The following is a 17570-nucleotide window of genomic DNA, read 5'->3' as shown; positions in this document are numbered from 1 at the left end:
AAGTAAGAAAAAATACATGTCAAAGAAGATATCCTAATGGAAACTAGAAAACATTTTAACTGAATAGTTGTACATATGACTAAAAAAAGACTGATTCTAAAATTTATACAGAAAGATAAAAGGCTAAAGATATCTAAGCAAGGACAGAAAAGGAGAAAACAGGAGGAAGTACTCTACCAGCACTAAAGAATTGTAAATAAACTGCTCAATTACCATAATATGGAACTGGCACACAGATAAGAAGATAAACCAATAGAAGAGAATAGAGTCCATAAACAGAACACACACCAAGGAGGTGCTGCCAAACAACAGGGAAATGATATGAGGATCAACTTTATGCACCAGCATGAATGGCTCATAAAGTCCCCAGATAAGAGATTAAATGTTATTTTAGATGTTTCTGTGAGGACAATGAATTTAAGTCAGAAAAGTGAGTAAAGATCACTCTTCCTAATGTTGATGGGTCTTATGCAATCAGCTGGGGGTCTGAATAGGACAAAAAGGCTAACCTGCCTCTAAGGGAGGATTTCTCCTTCTTGATTGCTTTCAGACTGGGACAATGGTTGGTTTTCACTGGTTTTTCTCATGTCTTCAGACTCAGCACAATGCTATTAGCACAATGCTATTAGCTCTCCAGCATCTCCAGACTGCCAACTCATCTTGATGATCTTGAGGCTTACCAGCCTTCAGAATCATGTGAGCCAGTTCCCCAACTTTATATCATCAGGCTTCTCAGAGGTTCCCTGGGAAACCCTAATCTAATGGCTTTTTAAATTAAAAAAAAAATACTAGGTCTATTAGATATTCACATGGGAAAAGAAAATAAGCCTGCTTTCCTTCCTTCCTTCCTTCCTTCCTTCCTTCCTTCCTTCCTTCCTTCCTTCCTTCCTTCCATCCTTCCATCCTTCTTTGATTCAGAGTCTTCCTGTACAGCTAAGGTTGTTCTCAAACTCAGTCCTCTTCCTTCAACCTCCCAAATGTCAAGATTTGGGTATAAATCTCAAAGCTGAATGTGGTGGTACAAACCTATAATTCCAGGAAGCTGAGACAGAAGCATTATGAATTCAAGCACAGACTGGACTAGATGAGATCTTATCCTAGATAGATAGATAGATAGATAGATAGATAGATAGATAGATAGATAGATAGATAGATAGATAAGCAAACCAATCAATAATCTTGAACCCTTTTGCATACCAAATATAGAACTCAACTAGCTGGATAATGAATTAAGTGACAGTGTTAAAAAGACCTTCAGGAGTAAACATAGAGGAATATCTTTATTACTTCAAAATAGAAGAACATTTCTCATCAAATCCCAGAAGCTGATATATACAAGAGACTAGTTCATTAATAAGAAGAGCTGTGAAGCCAGGCATAATGGCTCATGCTTATAATCCCAGCTACTTAGGAAGTTGCCACAGGAGGATCACTTGAGTCCAAGAGTCTGAGACAAGCCTGAGCAATGGAGTGAGACCTCCCTCATCACAAAAGATAAAGCAATTGTAGAAATCAACTCAACATTGTGTTCTGCCTAGAAGGCTGTGACCACTTACTTCAGAGAGAGGAATATAAACAGGAAACAGCTCAGCATGATTCCTGGGTGAGGCCAATTCCTGATCACCCATCTGATGACACAACTTCCTATAAGCACCCCAATCAGATGAGTCTCTGAGTAACTCTTGTGTGTATCCTAAAAGTCTAGCACCCCTAGATACTCTGGCAAAGCAACAGAGAAGTCATACATGTCACATGACAAGTCACATGACACTCCTCTACATAAAATTCCTTACTTGTGCACCTGCAAATTCTGTGTTCCCATGGTACCAGACTGCCTATAAAAGACAAGAGAGATTAGCTCCTAGAAGGAGACCAGCAGTCCTGAGATCCCAGCGCCATCTCTGCTCCATCCACACTCCACTCCTCTGTGGGTCCAGCATCATGAAGGCTCTCCTGGTATTCCTCTTTGTCCTCCTCTGCACCACCAGCCTTTGTTCTTGTGAAAAAGGTGAGCCTGTCATCCTTTTTCCTTTAATAGTTGTTCCCTGGCCAGAAGTCAGACCACATCCTCCAAGTGCCATAGCCTGATGTCTCCTGGGGTCTCCTCAACTGATGTTCTCTAGTTCCCAAATGTCATTGTTGTTTTCTTCAAGAGGGTTTCAAAGCAGCCTATTCTGAGCTGAGCTGCAGAAGACTTGGGAGAGGATTGATCCTGCTTTTTAGATGAGGCCATTAAAGTTGGAATATATTGCATTATTAGCATGAATTATAACCGAGGTGCATTTACTTTTCATTGTCCTGGTAAGTTTTAGAATTACCAAACTGAGTGCCCCTGGCTCAACACCTATAATCCTAGCTACTCAGGAGGCTGAGATTTGAGGATCATGGTTTAAAGTTAGCCTGGGTAGGAAAGTTCATGAAACTCTTAGCTCCAATTAGTCACCAAAAAGCCAGAAGTGGCTCAAGTGGTAGACCATCATCCTTGAGTGAAAAAGCTAAGGGATAATAGTCCAGCTCAGTACTGTCATGCATGTGCACACACACACACACACACACACATACACAAATTAGCTCAGTGGATTCCAGTTCAGTTCCCTGGATGACTTGTAAATGCCCCTAGCTTGTGTGCTTGTGTGTGTGTGTGTGTGTGTGTGTGTGTGTGTGTGTGTGTGTGTGTGTGTGTGTGTGTGTGTGTGTGTGAGATTGTGTGTGCTAGACTTGGGGCTTAAACTCAGAGCCTGGGCATTGTCCATGAGCTTTTGTTCTCTAGTCTGGTGCTCTTCCACTCTGACTTTTTGGTGGTTCATTAGAAATAAGAGTCTCAGGGACTTTCTTGCCTGGGCTGGCTTTGAACTGCAGTTCTCAGATCTCAGCCTCCTGAATAGCTAGGATTACAGGTATAAGCTACTGACCGTTTTTTTTCTTTCTTTTTATTGGAGACTGGGACTCAAACTCATTATCTTTTGCTTGCTTTTTCTCGTTGGCTGGCATTCTACCACCTGAGCCACGCCTCCAACCCTCTCAGCTTTCTTGTGATTGGGAAAAGAAATGTCCCCAGAGAGCAGCTGGAGAGCTTGATCTCCTTCTGAGTAACACAGGGACCAAAATGGAGACATAAAAATCAAAGACAAGTCCAAAGAAAACAATGCAAAATGAACAAAAAGCTGCATGATTTCTAGTGTTCTCTTTTCCCCAAGCCTCAACTCTGAACTAGACCTCTTCACTCCTTCCTGACCCTCTTCAGCTCGCCTGTTCTGACAACCCTCTTATCTTGTTCACTTAGATAAGATTTACACCCCACCCACCTGCTGCTTTTCCTACGTCTCCCAGCCAATCCCTCTGAATCGCATGGCTTCTTATTATAAGACCAGCGGCGCCTGCCTCAAAGAAGGAATCATGTAAGTACCAGTCCCTCTGTCCACTCCTGAGGAGGTACAGGACATGTGAGGGAGGAGCAGATCCCTTAGGAGTGGATCTGGGGCAATTGGCAAGGGCATCAGATAATGGATTAGAAGCTTGGGGAGGCGGGGGGAGAGTCTATAGTACATGCTGGTCACAGAGAGAGGCTGCTGGGCTATTTCTTGGTATGGGCTAGGTATGCAGAGAACACCTGCCCAGAAGTAGAGGGAAGGTAATACAGAAAGGTACACCAGAAAGGAAATGATGACTATCCTGACTAATTAGCTATGTGCTTCTACTCTCTCCATAGCTTTCTCACCAAAAAGGGCCGTCATATCTGTGCCAACCCCAGTGATGCCTGGGTCCAGAAACATATCCAAAAACTTGACATGAATCCGTGAATGGTCCTGCAGGAACCAGAGATCTGAATTGATTGGGGAACCAAAGAAGTTCCCAAGTCCCCCTCTCTCTCCCCTATGAATTCCTCCCTTCCACCAATCACACTGTGAAATCTTAACTTTAGTTAAGCAACTTAAATATTGCAAATCATTTTGTCTATTTGATGCTTTTGCTAAGAAGTCATAGAATATCCTCTTATTCCCAGACCCACTTTCTGTCAGTAGTTGGCTTGTATTTAGAGTGATTGTGAATGATGGGTTTTTTTTCCCCCTAGGTGGTCATTGAACATCATCAGATGTTTACTGATTTATAAGCCCTTTACTATATTAAATATGTATGTATACATATAGATGAACAATAAAAGTTCTTTTTTGTTTTCCTAAGTAAATCTGGGACTCCTGGTTATGTTTTTGTTTTCATTTTCCTGACAAATCACATTCATTGGCTGAAAGAAATGAGAGAAAATGTTGGGTATCCCTTAAAGAGAAAAATGGTTTAAGTGTCAATCTAACAACACTAGGCTTTATGCTAGTCACCTATTCTCCATAGTATGAAAAAGCAAACCTTTTTAAACAAATGCAAATGTATATGTACTAGAAAAATCCACCCATTGAATAAACACCAAAGCAAACCATTTTATCATGCATACAGATGCATCTTCTACATAAAGCTTTCTTGAGAATAAGGCTCAGCTATCTTTGAGGACTCACTTGGACCATGAGCTACACTGAGCTTTACATGCATTTCCTAACCTTCAAACTTCAAAGTTTTATATTTTCTGAGAGTTTGAGACACTTGCCCCAGTTTAAACATCAAGTAATGTTGAACTCAAACCTACAGATCAGACCAAGTTTCATATTCTTAAGTAATCACTGAGAAAGTGTCTCTCCAGGTGATCCATGTCTCCTATGAAACTGAATTAGTAGGAAACTACAGTTCCCTGATAGAAGAGAGCCTACACCAGGCGACTCAGCCCTCTAGTCTCTCCCAGTATATCATGTCATTCGACTTTCCTTGACAAGCCAGTCAGGCAACAGATCTCTATTCAGCTACTGATTTCCAAAGACTTTCTCAGCTGATTGTTATTGTGAAGTCATGGGGGATCTTTTACTTCTTTTTGCTTAAGTATTTTCTAAATTTCACCATACTTGAATTTTTAATAACAAATGACACAATGCAAGTATTTGTTTCATTTTGCTCTAAGAAGAAAATGCCAAAGACCTATTGTTTGCTGAACTTATGACAGACCCTGTGCATCTTGTTCTTGGCTGAATCTCCAAATTCTTAGTATGTACTCAGTAATACTTGTGACATTGCATTGATATTGCATAGCCATGAGTTCTAGTTATGTGGATTCAATCAACAACAAGATATATATATGTGTGTGTGTGTATATATATAATACATATATCTGTAAACCACACACACACACACACACACACACACACATATATGGTTTACTGAGGATTAAACTCAGAATCTTATTCTTGCTAGACAAGCACTCTACCTCCTGAGCCATGCTTCTAGTCTCTTTTTGCATTGGTTATTTTCAAGGTAGAATCTCTCTTTATGCTCTGGCTGGCCTGGACTGTAATCTATTTATGTTTCCCTGTCTCAATAAGAATGACAGGTATATACCACCATACTCAGCAGTTAATTGAGATGCAGTTTATTTTTTTGTTTTGTTCTGTTTTGCCAGACTGAGGTTTGAACTCAGGACCTGGGCATTGTCCCCCGGCTTCCTTTGCTCAAGGCTAGCACGCTACCACTTGAACCACAGTGCTACTTCTGGCTTTTTCTGTGTATGTGGTACTGAGTAATCAAACCTAGGGCTTCATGCATGCTAGGCAAGCACTCTACCACTAAGCCACATTCCCAGCCCATAGATGCAGTGTCTTGTAATTTTGTTTTTGAGAACCTGGACTGGCCTAGAACCGTGATTCCCCAGATCTTCACCTCCCAAGTAGCTAGGATTATAGGCTTAAACCATTGCACCTGACTAGAAAATGTTTTTTTTAACTGCATTTGTACTGAACATATACAGACCTTCTTCTTGTGATCACTCCCTAAATAATAAAATATAAAAAACTACCTGCATAGCATTTACATAGTATTAAGTATAGTAAGTACTGTGGGATTTAAAGTAGGATATGAATAGGCCATATGCAAATTATTGTGATTTTTATATAAGAGATTCAAGTATCCTGTCTCAGGAACCTAGGAATCAATTCTCCAACAGGCACTGATGAATAATTGTGTTTCCAAATAAACAAACAGCAACTAAGTTAATAAGTGAATAATGATTATTCTCTGCAAAGTAGAAGAGATAAAGTAGAATAGTTGATCTTCAATTTTTCATTTTCTCCTTCTTTGTCCCTTACAAACCATAAGAGGCATAATAACACCCTATGACAAGAAGAATTTGAAATCTGAGAAGGGTGGTATTTCTGTCCCCTGGCTTAGATTCCTCCAACTCCTTTCTAGTAACTGAGATAATGTATGGTGCAGATTATGTCTTTGCAAACTCTCAAAAAGAAGACAGGCTATGGATATTCAAGACAAGAGAACAGAAACCCATTTTCCAAAAAAGAAAGGTGGAAGCTGAGTGCTGGTGGCTCACTCTGGTAATCCTAGCTATTCAGGAGGTTGAGATCTGAGGATTGTGGTTTGAGGCCAGCCCAGGCAGAAAAGTCCGTGAGATTCTTATCTCTAGTTAATCAGCAAAAAAATAAACCAGAAGTGGAGCTGTGGTTCAAATGGCACAGTGCTAGTCTTGAGCATAAAAGCTCAGGGACAGAACCCACATCCTGAGTTCAAGCCCATGTGGTGACAAACAACAAGAAGGACAAACAAAAACTCAAAAGATAAAACAAAGCAAAAAAATCAAAACACAGAAGGTTGATTCTTTTTTTTTTTTTGTCGGTCGTGGGGCTTGAACTCTGGGCCTGGGCGCTGTCCCTCAACTCTTCAGCTCAAGGCGAGCGCTCTACCACTTGAGCTACAGCGCCACTTCCGGTTTTCTGGTGGTTTATTGGAGATAGGAGTCTCACGGTCTTTCCTGCCCGGGCTGGCTTTGAACCGCGATCCTCAGATCTCAGCCTCCTGAGTAGCTAGGATTATAGGCGTGAGCCACCAGCGCCCGGCTAGAAGGTTGATTCTTTTTGGGAGAAAATCCCCACCTAAGCAGTTCTGATTGAAAATCTCCTTCTTGGCACTTTAAAAGGGAAGTGGCCAGAGTAAGTCAGGATGAGTACAGGGTGGGTGATGTCATTTGGACTTTTCCTACTTCCTTTTCAGTCAACAACAGCCACTAGAAGGAGGGTGGAATAGAAAGTGTGGCAGACAAAGATCTACTTTTCACATTTAATTTACAAAATATCCTGGGATCAGCCCATTGTGCCAAAACAAAAACAACTTTATCAAAAAACAACAACAAAAACTTTGGAGCTTTATGTTCCCCTCTCCTACCCTGCTCTTCCACTCAGCTCTTCTCCTTTGAAGAAAGAAATAGGGTTAGTCAGGCAAGGCTGAGGCTCTGGAAGCAAGCAAGCATTGCTTATTCGAGCATAGAAGGTATGTCTCTCCCAGAGCACTTTCTAATGCCTCTGCTTAGTATGAAATAAATTTCATCCATAAATATAGCTTTGTTTCTACATAGGGAGTTGCCAGGTTATTTAACAATTAGAAGAGGTAGGAAGAATTGGATAAGTGCATACCTGGCCTGCAGGCGGCTCTAGGACCTCAGCAATGAATCATTACATGAGAAAACACTGGAATTTTATTGAGGGTTTTGGACTCCCTTTTTTTTTATTTTTTTCAGACTGTAGGTCTGAATTACTTGGGAAAAGCCGTGCAAACTAAACTTGCTTTATTATTTTGTTTTACTATTACATTATTTCATTGCTTATATATGTCTTTAATAGACACTCAGCGGTTCCCTTTCAAAGACAAAGAACACTTAAAGGCAGGTTGGAAGCAAATGGCAATAATAGTTCAGGATGGCAGACAGACTTCTATATTTAATTCTCCTCCTACCCAAACCCTATTAAAAATAATGAAAAAACAAACAGAAGCTAACCGATGTGTGGTGGAGGAAGGATCTGCCCTCTGAAGTTTCCATCACCTTTCTAGAAGGTGGAAGATAAATGGAGCCTTCTGAACAACAGATCAAACATGACAAAGGAGGGGGGCCAGATCAGGACATGCACAGCACAAGGATGCAATGGAGATGCCAAGTTCCTGTGGGCAGGTAGATAAACAATGGTGAGAATGGGTGAAAGTTACTGAAAAACTATAACACCTGGATCAAGTCCTTTGTCTCTATGGACTCAAAGAATGTGTCCATGGTCACAGAAGTAGGACTAAAATGGCAAAGATTTATTAAAGAAAAAGGTAAGCAGAACTCCAGGTAGACAGGAAAGGGCCCCAAGGGACCCTTGGGGCCTCACTAAGGTATGTTGTACAGGTGTTAATAAAGCATCTGTAGAAGACGGCTATATGACTGTTGCAACCATAGCACAGCCTGTGGGCTACATCGGTCCTCAGACCCAATCAGAGCCTCCAGGCAGGCTTCATGAGCTCTATGCATCCTTTAGCCTGGCTGACTTAGAACTTGTAAGGTCCGCTCCTGGATGGTGAGCAGACTCCACCCTCCTTGCAGCAAAGTCTCCACCCAGTACCTGCGTTACCTAGGCAACTGGCACACCTGGAAGAGGTCACATCTGCGTCTGCCTTTCTCGGCCCATACCCTAGATAAGGCCTAGCCCAGGCCCAGACCTTTCCCAGCTCTTTCCCATCTTTTTTCCCAAGTCTTTCCCAGGCCTTTCCCAGCTGCATGGAGGGCCAAGATGGCCTGGTGCCAGCCGGAATACCACGTGCGTGGTGTGGTTCTTTCTCAGCAACCTCTTTTTAAAAACCTAACAGACTCATTCCAGCACACACCCTCTGGGGTCCAACTGGTGTGTTGTTTATCTGCAAGCTTTTAGGGGCAATGGGCCACGATGTGATGTCAATGGGCCCACATTCTAAATTTTATAAGGATAAGATGATGTGATGTCTAGGGGCCTACATGCAGGAGAATGAAAAAGTATGTAAATCTGAGCCAGCAGCAAGAACCAGTGGGCTAGATTTAAATAAATTTCTAGAATATAGTGTTGAATGACCACTTTATGAAAGGAGCCAAAGATTTATCATACATCATCATCTGCATACACTAAAAATCCCACAGGTGGGGCTGGGAGATTTAGTTTAGCAGTACAGTGCTTGCCTAGCATGCTCAATGCTCAGAGTTAAATCCCCAGTGCCACAACTGATAAACAAAATAAATTGTTTAAAAAATTCCACACATAAAGCATTACTTAGTGCTTAAGAATGCTTGTGGAGAGCTGGACATGCCTATAGTCATGTTTATAATATTAACTACAAAGAAGGTTACAATCTGATGATTGTGGTTCAAAGCCAGCCTGGGCAGGAAAGTTCATGATACTCTTATCTCCAATTAACCATCAAAAAAGCCAGAAGTGGAGCTGTGGCTCAAGTAGTAAAGCATTAGCTTTGAGCAAAAATGCTCAGAGATAGTGCCCAGACCCTGAGTTCAAACCCCAGGACTGATAGGAAGGAAGGAGAAAAAAAGAAAGAAAGAAAGAAAGAAAGAAAGAAAGAAAGAAAGAAAGAAAGAAAGAAAGAAAGAAAGAAAGAAAGAAAGAAAGGAAGAAAGAAAGAAAGAAAGAAAGGAAGAAAGGAAGAAAGGAAGGAAGGAAGGAAGGAAGAAAGGAAGGAAGAAAGGAAGGAAGGAAGGAAAGAAAAAGAAAGAAAGAAAGAAAGTTCATAGATCTAAACAATCAAAAGAATATGGTTGGATAACACACATTTAGTACCACTAAGTTACTCAGAAGGCTGAGACTAAAGGATCATAGTTTGAAACCAGTCCAGGCAGAAAAGTCAAAACAATTCTATCTTCACTTAACAAGGGGGGGAAAAAAGCCAGAACTAGAGATATGGCTCAAATGGTAGAGTACTAGTCATGAACGAGAACACAAGGCTCTGAGTTTAAGCCCAGGTACTAACTCAGGAGAAAATTTTAAATCCCCCTATAAGGAACTTGACCTGAAATTCCTTACAGAGAATAAAAAGCCAAAGTTGTTTTTTTTTTGTTTTTTGTTTTTTGCTAACAATGAATTGAACATATCAAGTACAAAATCTTCAAGACAAGTCTATAAATTATCCCCCAGATATTGAATTTTCAGTAAAACAAAATTTAGGGTAATGCTCACTCTGAAAAAGGGATTTTTTCCCCTCAAAAATCACAATTCACAACCAAATGCTGAGGCAGCACATATCATTTGTTGGTTGACATATATTTAAGCCTGCAGATGTTACTAATACCTACATAAAATTCAGACATATATCTCTACATGTTTCTAGTCCATGACTAGAAACACTAGGGTGTGAAAGATATTAGAATAATCTAAAATAATAGTTTAACCATAGTTATAAAGTGGCTATTTGAAACATATAAACAGATACTTAAATAAACCTTGACTTTTTTTTGTTGGTCATGGGGCTTGAACTCAGGGACTGGGCACTGTCCCTGAGCTTTTTTGCTTAAGGTTAGTACTCTACCATTTTTTTTTTTTTTGGGGTCCAGTCATGGGGCCTGAACTCTGGGCCTAGGCACTGTCCCTCAGCTCTTCAGTTCAAGGCTAGCGCTCTACCACTTGAGCCACAGTGCCACTTCAGGTTTTTTTCTTTTTGCTTATGTGGTGCTGAGGAATCGAACCCAGGGCCTCAGGCATGCAAGGCAAGCGCTCTACCACTGAGCCACCTTCCCAGCCCAGTACTCTACCATTTTAAGCCACAGAACTGCTTCTGGTTTTCTGGGAGTTACTGGAGATAACAATCTCATAGACTTTCTTGCCTCTGCTGGCTTTGAACAGCAATCCTCAAATCTCAGCCTCCTGAGTAGCTAGGATTACAGGCTTGAGCCATGGGCACCTTGCTTGATATTTTTTTGTTTTTGTTTTATTTGGTCAATTGTGGGTCCTGAACTCTGGGCCTGGGCGCTATCCCTCAGCTCTTCAGCTCAAGGCTAGTGCTCTACCACTAGAACCACAGCGCCACTTCTGGCTTTTTCAGCTTATGTAGTGCTGTGGAATCAAACCCAGGGCCTCGTGCATGCAAAGCAAGCACTCTACCACCGAGCTACCTTCCCAGCCCTTGACATTTTTTTAAAAAGACTATTTCCTATATAGTCAACATCTTGACAAAATCATCAGAAAACACAAGCAATTATCTTGATAAAAGATTCAATCTATTTCCTCTAGGCCATTCTGTTTTTCCATTGTTACTAAGAACAGAACACTATTTGTGGGTTTTTTTTTTTTTTTCTGCAAGGAGTAAGAATGAAAGTAGGGAGACCAATGAGAGGACCACTGTAATGGTCCAGTGAGAAACTGGAATAAGGTGGTGACAGTGGAAATAAAGAGAAGGTCATGGCTTACAGATCTATTCTTTGCAAAGGATGAACTGACTGGTGGAGGCAGGGAGCCAGATTATAGAAGCCTCAAACACATCCTATAAGCTCTCACCCCAGCTGACGGGACTACAGGTCCATTTCTTTCTGGGCAGTGTGTCTGCAACCTTTACAGATGGCCAGCAGTCTGCCTATTCTTTAGCAGGGACCTCCTTCCTAGAGTCCGAGGTGATGCCAAAGGAAAAGCAGAGGTTATAGAATGTAACCTTGTCCCTCCCCCAGCTTGTTGTTGAGAAAAGCAGAAGCAACACAACACGCCACTTGTCTTCTTAACCAAATAACTCAGTTGCTTTTAAACTGAAAGACAACATTGTCAAAAGGTCAGAGAAAACCAACTCCAGGATGGAAAGGGATGGGCTGATGAATCAGGGACTTACTCTGTTCCTCTTTTGAACTTCCAGAGAACAATACAGGAAAGTGTCGCAAATATGGGTGCAAGAGAATGGACAGACAAGAAATGTTGGGAGGAAACCAACAGGTCTGCTTGTGGCTGCTTTTGCAATGATGCTAAGGCCTGAGGCTCTACTTGACTCTACCTGAAAGGAAATGAGCACAAAGAAGGTCCCCTGGATTCTTAGCCACCAGTGTGCTCCCCACTCCCCAGGAACAGCTCTGGGTGAGGCTACCCTACAGGTCACAGTAACACTCTGGACATCAGACTCACACTTCCAGGCAGTGAAACAGATGCCTCATGCTTTACATAGATCACCTGGGTGGCTGTGTCACTGGTACTGTCCACAGGAACAACCTTGAGAGCAAACTATAGGCTTGAGGTATGGCCTATGTGGTAGAGCACTTTTCTAGCAAGCACAGGACCCTGAGTTCAAGCCCCAGTAACTGAAGAAAAAGAAAAGAATAAATTATATAATAACAGCTTGCCTTTGGGTCTCCCACTATGTCTTTAATTCTAAGGGTGGAGCCTTCCTCTGTTTCTGGATGAAGATTGTTAGACTAGACTTTACCAAAGAACCACTCAGACATCCAGGTACAAATAACAAACAAGGGTTTATTGCCAGGAAAGGGGCCGGCAAGACCCCTTCTCACAAGGGAGGAGTGAGAAGCAGCACCGGCTAGTTTCTGAGGTGACCTGTATAACCTAGGAGGTTTAGGAGGGGGTAGAAGGGGCTAGGAGGTGGAGATCCTGGTGTAGACGTGTGGGCCAGGGGCTTCATCGTGGCAGACTAGGATTTATGGCTGCTGTCCAAATAGTAGATAAGAGGTCTTGCCAGAGCTGAAGGTCACTCTAAGGGGCTCCTGTTGCTTTATATGGTGGTAGCTGCCACAGAGAAGTGCCATCCCAAGATAAAGGGGGTTGGAGGCTGATTATTTACTGCCTTTACTAATGGGCCCAGTGTTGCCTAGGAAGGGAGCATGCTAAGCTGTGGAGAGGGGAAGAAGTGTGTTAAGCTATGGGAAGGGAGCTCATTTCACTCACACTGGATAAAACCCAAGGCAGGTCACATGACTTTTCTAGTTGCTCTCAAATAATACCAACTAGTTCCCGACATGTGCTAGGACTTCTTACCAAGCACTGTGGCTCAAGCCTGTACTATCTAACCTCTGAGGAGATTGGGAGAGCTTCAGTTTGAGGCCCAGGCAATCATTTTTAAGACGGTGTCTCCACCAACATAAAGCTGAGCTTGGTGGTATTTGTAAACCAAACTATGTACTAGGCTAAGATCAGAGGGATTGTAGATCCAGGCTGTCCTAGGTCTAAAAAAAATCCATTTTAGTCCCTCTTTCAACAGAAAATACTAAGGATGGGATCATGCACCTGCACCTGCCACCCCAGCTATGGTAGGAAATGTAAATGGAAGGATGATCGGTCCAAACAAAGAGAGGCCCTATCTCAAAAACAGCCAGAGGCCAGGCTCCAGTGGCTCATGCCTGTAATCCTAACTACTCAGGAGACTGAGATCTGAGGATCATGGTTCAAAGCCAGCCCAGGCAGGAAAGTCTGTGAGACTCTTATTTCCAATAAATCACCAGAAAACTGAAAGTGGCTCTGTGGCTTGAAGGAAAAATAACCCAGACAGTAACCCAAAAGACCATGCAACAAAGTCACGTAGAGGGAAAGATTTATTGCCAGCAGAGCTGACATGGCCAAGTTCTCACACGAGAGGGGAGAAAATGGCGCCTGCCAACTCTAGGAGACCCCTTTATACCGTCGCTGTTATTGAGGTGGGGGTCTTAGGGCAGGAAATGGGTGGTGCCTCACCTGTCCTGAAGGCACTGCTATTGAGGGAGGAGGGGTTGGTTAGGGGCAGGAAAGGGCATTTGTTGGCTTACATGGCTCAAGTGATAGAGCACTTGCCTTGAGCTGAAGAGCTGAGGAACAGTGCCCAGGCCCAGAGTTCAAGCCCTACAACCGACCAAAAAAAAAGCCAGAGGTGTGGTTCAAGTAGTAGAATATCTGCGTAGCAAGCATAAAGCCCTAAGTTCAAACCCCAGCACCTTTGCACAAACGATTTCCTTTACCTGTATCTCCCTGTCAATTTAGCCAATGTTGCTCACTTGATAATTCTCAGTTTATAAAGGTGTATAAAGAATTCTTTGATCCCTTTCATATGCTGTTTTCCATTGTATTACTCATTACACTGTGTAAGCATATATTTATTTAGATAAATCATTTCATGCTTATTTCTAGGAGAAACAGGACATCCATACTGGCGTTAAACAGAATGATGAGCACACAGTAGGCAATAAGTAAATTGATGGAGGCATAGATGGATGGATGGATGATGGGTGGATGTATTTATGTATGTGTGCATGTATGGTCAGATACACGGATAATTTAATATGAAGTTCCCAATGACTTTTCTTTATGCCTCTGATTCCAATATGGCTAGGATTTACACTGTTAATGATCTTCCTTTATTTCAAAATTTTAAATATTTTGTTCATCATGGATTGTTGGCATTGGTTTTCTAATTAATTTAAATATGTACAATGAACTGTTCTCTGTCTTGATGAACAAGTTTGGGGTTCTTTTTTTTATTATTTATTTATTATTTTTTTTTAGTGTCCCATTGATATGTGACTCATTCACCACATCCTGGTCCTGACTTGCCCATGCTCAGCACCTTAAAAATAGTATCTATTGTTTAAATAACTACTACCATATTGGGAACAAGAGGTAATGGGACAAGTGACAATCTTCCTCTGGTGATAAGAAGTCACCAGGCTCTGGAAAGGGGAGGGAAGGCTGGGTACTTTCCAGGAAGGATGTGAACTTTGAAATACTTGTCTTGTGTCAGACATAGCAAGCACCGTTAGCCTGGGCTGAGCCTATAGAGAGAGAAGGGAAAGTGGACCCAATTAGGAGAGACAGACACATTTGGACAGAGAGGATGAAGAGAGGATCACCAGATCCACTGGGGAGGATGCTGAGCCAGAGTGTCTAGGTCCTGGGGAATAGGGAACAGTTCCTCAGGAAGAGGCTCACCCAATCAAAGGATTCATAGGGAAAGTAGGAGCGTGAATGCAAGTCTTGCTCCTAAGCTTCAGCATCTGAAGAACCCATCACCCATTAGTACCAGTCTCATAACTTGGAGCCATGACTACATACTGATTTGAAGCAGGAAACAGTGTAAAATGAAAGCACAAGGCCACCTGGTCAAACTCTTAAGAATTTCAAAATGATGAAGAAATTCTAGAGCATAAAAGACCAAAGCAGAGCCCTATGTGCATGCACAGGTCAGTATCCACGATGCAGCTCTCATGTGAAGCTAAAAGTAACCTTACCCACACTGCAGCGAGGACATCCTAGACTTCTAGGACCTCTGACTCAGGAAGCATCCTTGCACCTCTGCCAGGTCCTGGGAACTGTCCTTGAAGTTAACTCCTGGCTCCTTTTCTCTAAACTCTCACTTATTGTGCTGACTTGTTTGCTTGGTTGTTTCACAGCTTTATTCTGACTCCCAGCCCTCTGAAGCCCAAGGAAGCCATGAGGATGCAGGCCTCAGTGTACACTTGGTATCGAATACAAAAATTGTTCTATGAAAACCGTGCAGGATATGTGAGGAACTTGAATGGTTCCTTGGGTCTCTGATGGTCAGAACCTCAGAACTAAAAGAGAGAGCATTCAACAGGGAGCAATAGTCCAGGAGTGGAGAATGGGTGATTCTTTACTTTTAGTCTCCCATAATGGGAAAACTACTTCAAAATACCCTAGAAATAAATGGAATAGATGATGTCCTCATATACTCAGTTGAATGGTAGGGATGCCATTCAGGGAAAACTGGCTAAAGGACAAGTTCTCTGTAGCATTCAGATGCCAGCTGCATGTATACATCTGTGGGATGACAGGACACAGCATCTTCACTGTCTGAGAGAACTCTTTCCGTGATGACAATCTGAAAAATCCTACAACTATCTGCCTAGGAAGGTGAGTCCACCCTCTGGAAAAGAAGCAGGTAACTGTGATTGGCAAAGCCCCATGGCACCTCATAGCTGCACAGGCAAAGCAGTAGTCTCAAGAGAAGGGGTGTCTTCCCAGAAGAAAGAGTGTTCTACAGACTCCTACTTTACTTAAAAAAATAAATAAATAAGACTGAGTTGGGCGCTGGTGGCTCATGCCTACAATCCTAGCTACTCAAGAGGCTGAAATCTGAGGATCACAGTTCAAAGCCAGCCTGGGCAGGAAAGTCCATGAGACTCTTTTCTCCAACTAAACACCAGAAAACCAGAAGTGGCACTGTGGCTCAAGTGGTAGAACGCTAGCCTTGAGCTGAAGAGCTGAGGGACAGCATCCAGGCCCAGAGTTCAAGCCCCATGACCAACCCTCCCCTCCCCCAAAAAAGACATTATATGAATTGTCTTGACGTATTAATAATCATGTCAAATATTAATTGCATTTTGAGAATTTATTCCAGAGAAATGGAAATGAAGGCTTACATGTAGAGAGAGAGAGAAGGGGGGGTAGAGAGAGAGAGAGAGGGAAATGTTAATAGCAGTTTTTATTCATAATAGCCCCAAACTGGAAATACCCTGATGTCCTTCAACAAAGGAATGTTAAGCTGGGAGCTGGTGGCTCACGCCTATAATCCTAGCTACTTAGGGGGCTGAGATCTGAGGACTGCAGTTCAAAGCCAGCCTGGGCAGGAAATTCCGTGAGATTCTTATCTCCAATAAACCACTAGAAAACTGGAAGTGGCACTGTGGCTCAAGCGGTAGAGCGCTCGCCTTGAGCTGAAGAGCCCAAGCCCAGAGTTCAAGCCCCATGACTGACTCCCCCTCCCCCCAAAAAAAAGGAATGATTAAACAACCTGCAGTACATCCATACCATGAAAAACAACTCAGTGGTAAAAAGAATTAATTTGTTGATACTCAACAAGCTGAAGAACTCTCTCCAAGAAATAGGCTGAGTGAAAAAGCCAAGCCCTAAAGATGATGTACTGTATGACTTCATAATGCCATTCTTGAAATGAAAAAAGTATAAAAAGGGGCAATAGATGATTGGTTGCCAGAGACTGAGGAAGGGGTGAGGTGGGAGAAGGAGGTAGATATGGCTACATGATGGTCACTAAGAAACATCTGTGATGAAGGAATTGCTCTGTATCTTGACAGGGTCATTGTTGATGTCCTGATCGTGACAATGCATTATAATCTTGCAAGGTATCTTGCATTACCATTGGAGAAACTGAATACAGACTACACAGCATTTCCCTGTATTATGCCTTACAACTGCATACAGATATACACTTATCTCAATATAGAAGTTTCATTTTAAAATGGTAGGGCTGGAAGCATGGCTTGAGTGGTAGAGTGGCAGCCATGAGCAAGAAAACTGAGCAAGTGTCATGCCCTGAGTTCAAGCGCAAGCCCTAATACTGGCAAAATAACAACAAAAACATACCAAAATAAAGCAGAAACAAAAACAAGGCCATAGTACCACCAAAAAGGTCAATAATAATTTTTATTTACACCTTATTGTGAGGTATACACATGCCCAAAATATGCCTTTAATTCCCATGACTTTATCTTGAATATCAGACAGACCTTGATTCATAACCTGTATGTGAGCACCCAACAAATATTAGCAAATTACTTCACCGATCTAGTCTCTATGCTTTCTCTCATCTGGAAAAGAAGATAATGGTTGTTCCTATTTCACAGTGGCTTTTTTGGGGGGGAGGGTCCAGTCCTGGGGCCTGAACTCTGGGCCTGGGTGCTGTCCCTCAGCTCTTCAGCTCAAGGCTAGCGCTCTATCACTTGAGCCCAGCGCCACTTCCGGCTTTTT

At 42.3% G+C, this 17570-nt stretch overlaps 1 protein-coding gene across 1 annotated transcript; it reads left to right on the top strand.

The window, feature by feature from the left end:
- The first annotated feature begins 1802 nt into the window (after nt 1-1802).
- Nucleotides 1803-4186, top strand: LOC122119336 (C-C motif chemokine 3-like). The gene is made up of 3 exons (XM_042693401.1): nt 1803-2008; nt 3284-3398; nt 3710-4186. Exons 1-3 carry the CDS (start codon nt 1942-1944, stop codon nt 3798-3800), a joined length of 273 nt encoding a protein of 90 aa, XP_042549335.1. The 5' UTR covers nt 1803-1941; the 3' UTR covers nt 3801-4186.
- The last annotated feature ends 13384 nt before the right edge of the window (nt 4187-17570 follow it).

The sequence above is a fragment of the Dipodomys spectabilis genome, unplaced genomic scaffold (genome assembly GCF_019054845.1).
Source record: "Dipodomys spectabilis isolate Male_0828 unplaced genomic scaffold, ASM1905484v1 ptg000004l, whole genome shotgun sequence".
Lineage (NCBI taxonomy): Eukaryota > Metazoa > Chordata > Mammalia > Rodentia > Heteromyidae > Dipodomys > Dipodomys spectabilis.
The sequence above is the reverse complement of the archived record's forward strand: the minus strand, read 5'-3'. Positions and strand labels throughout refer to the sequence as shown.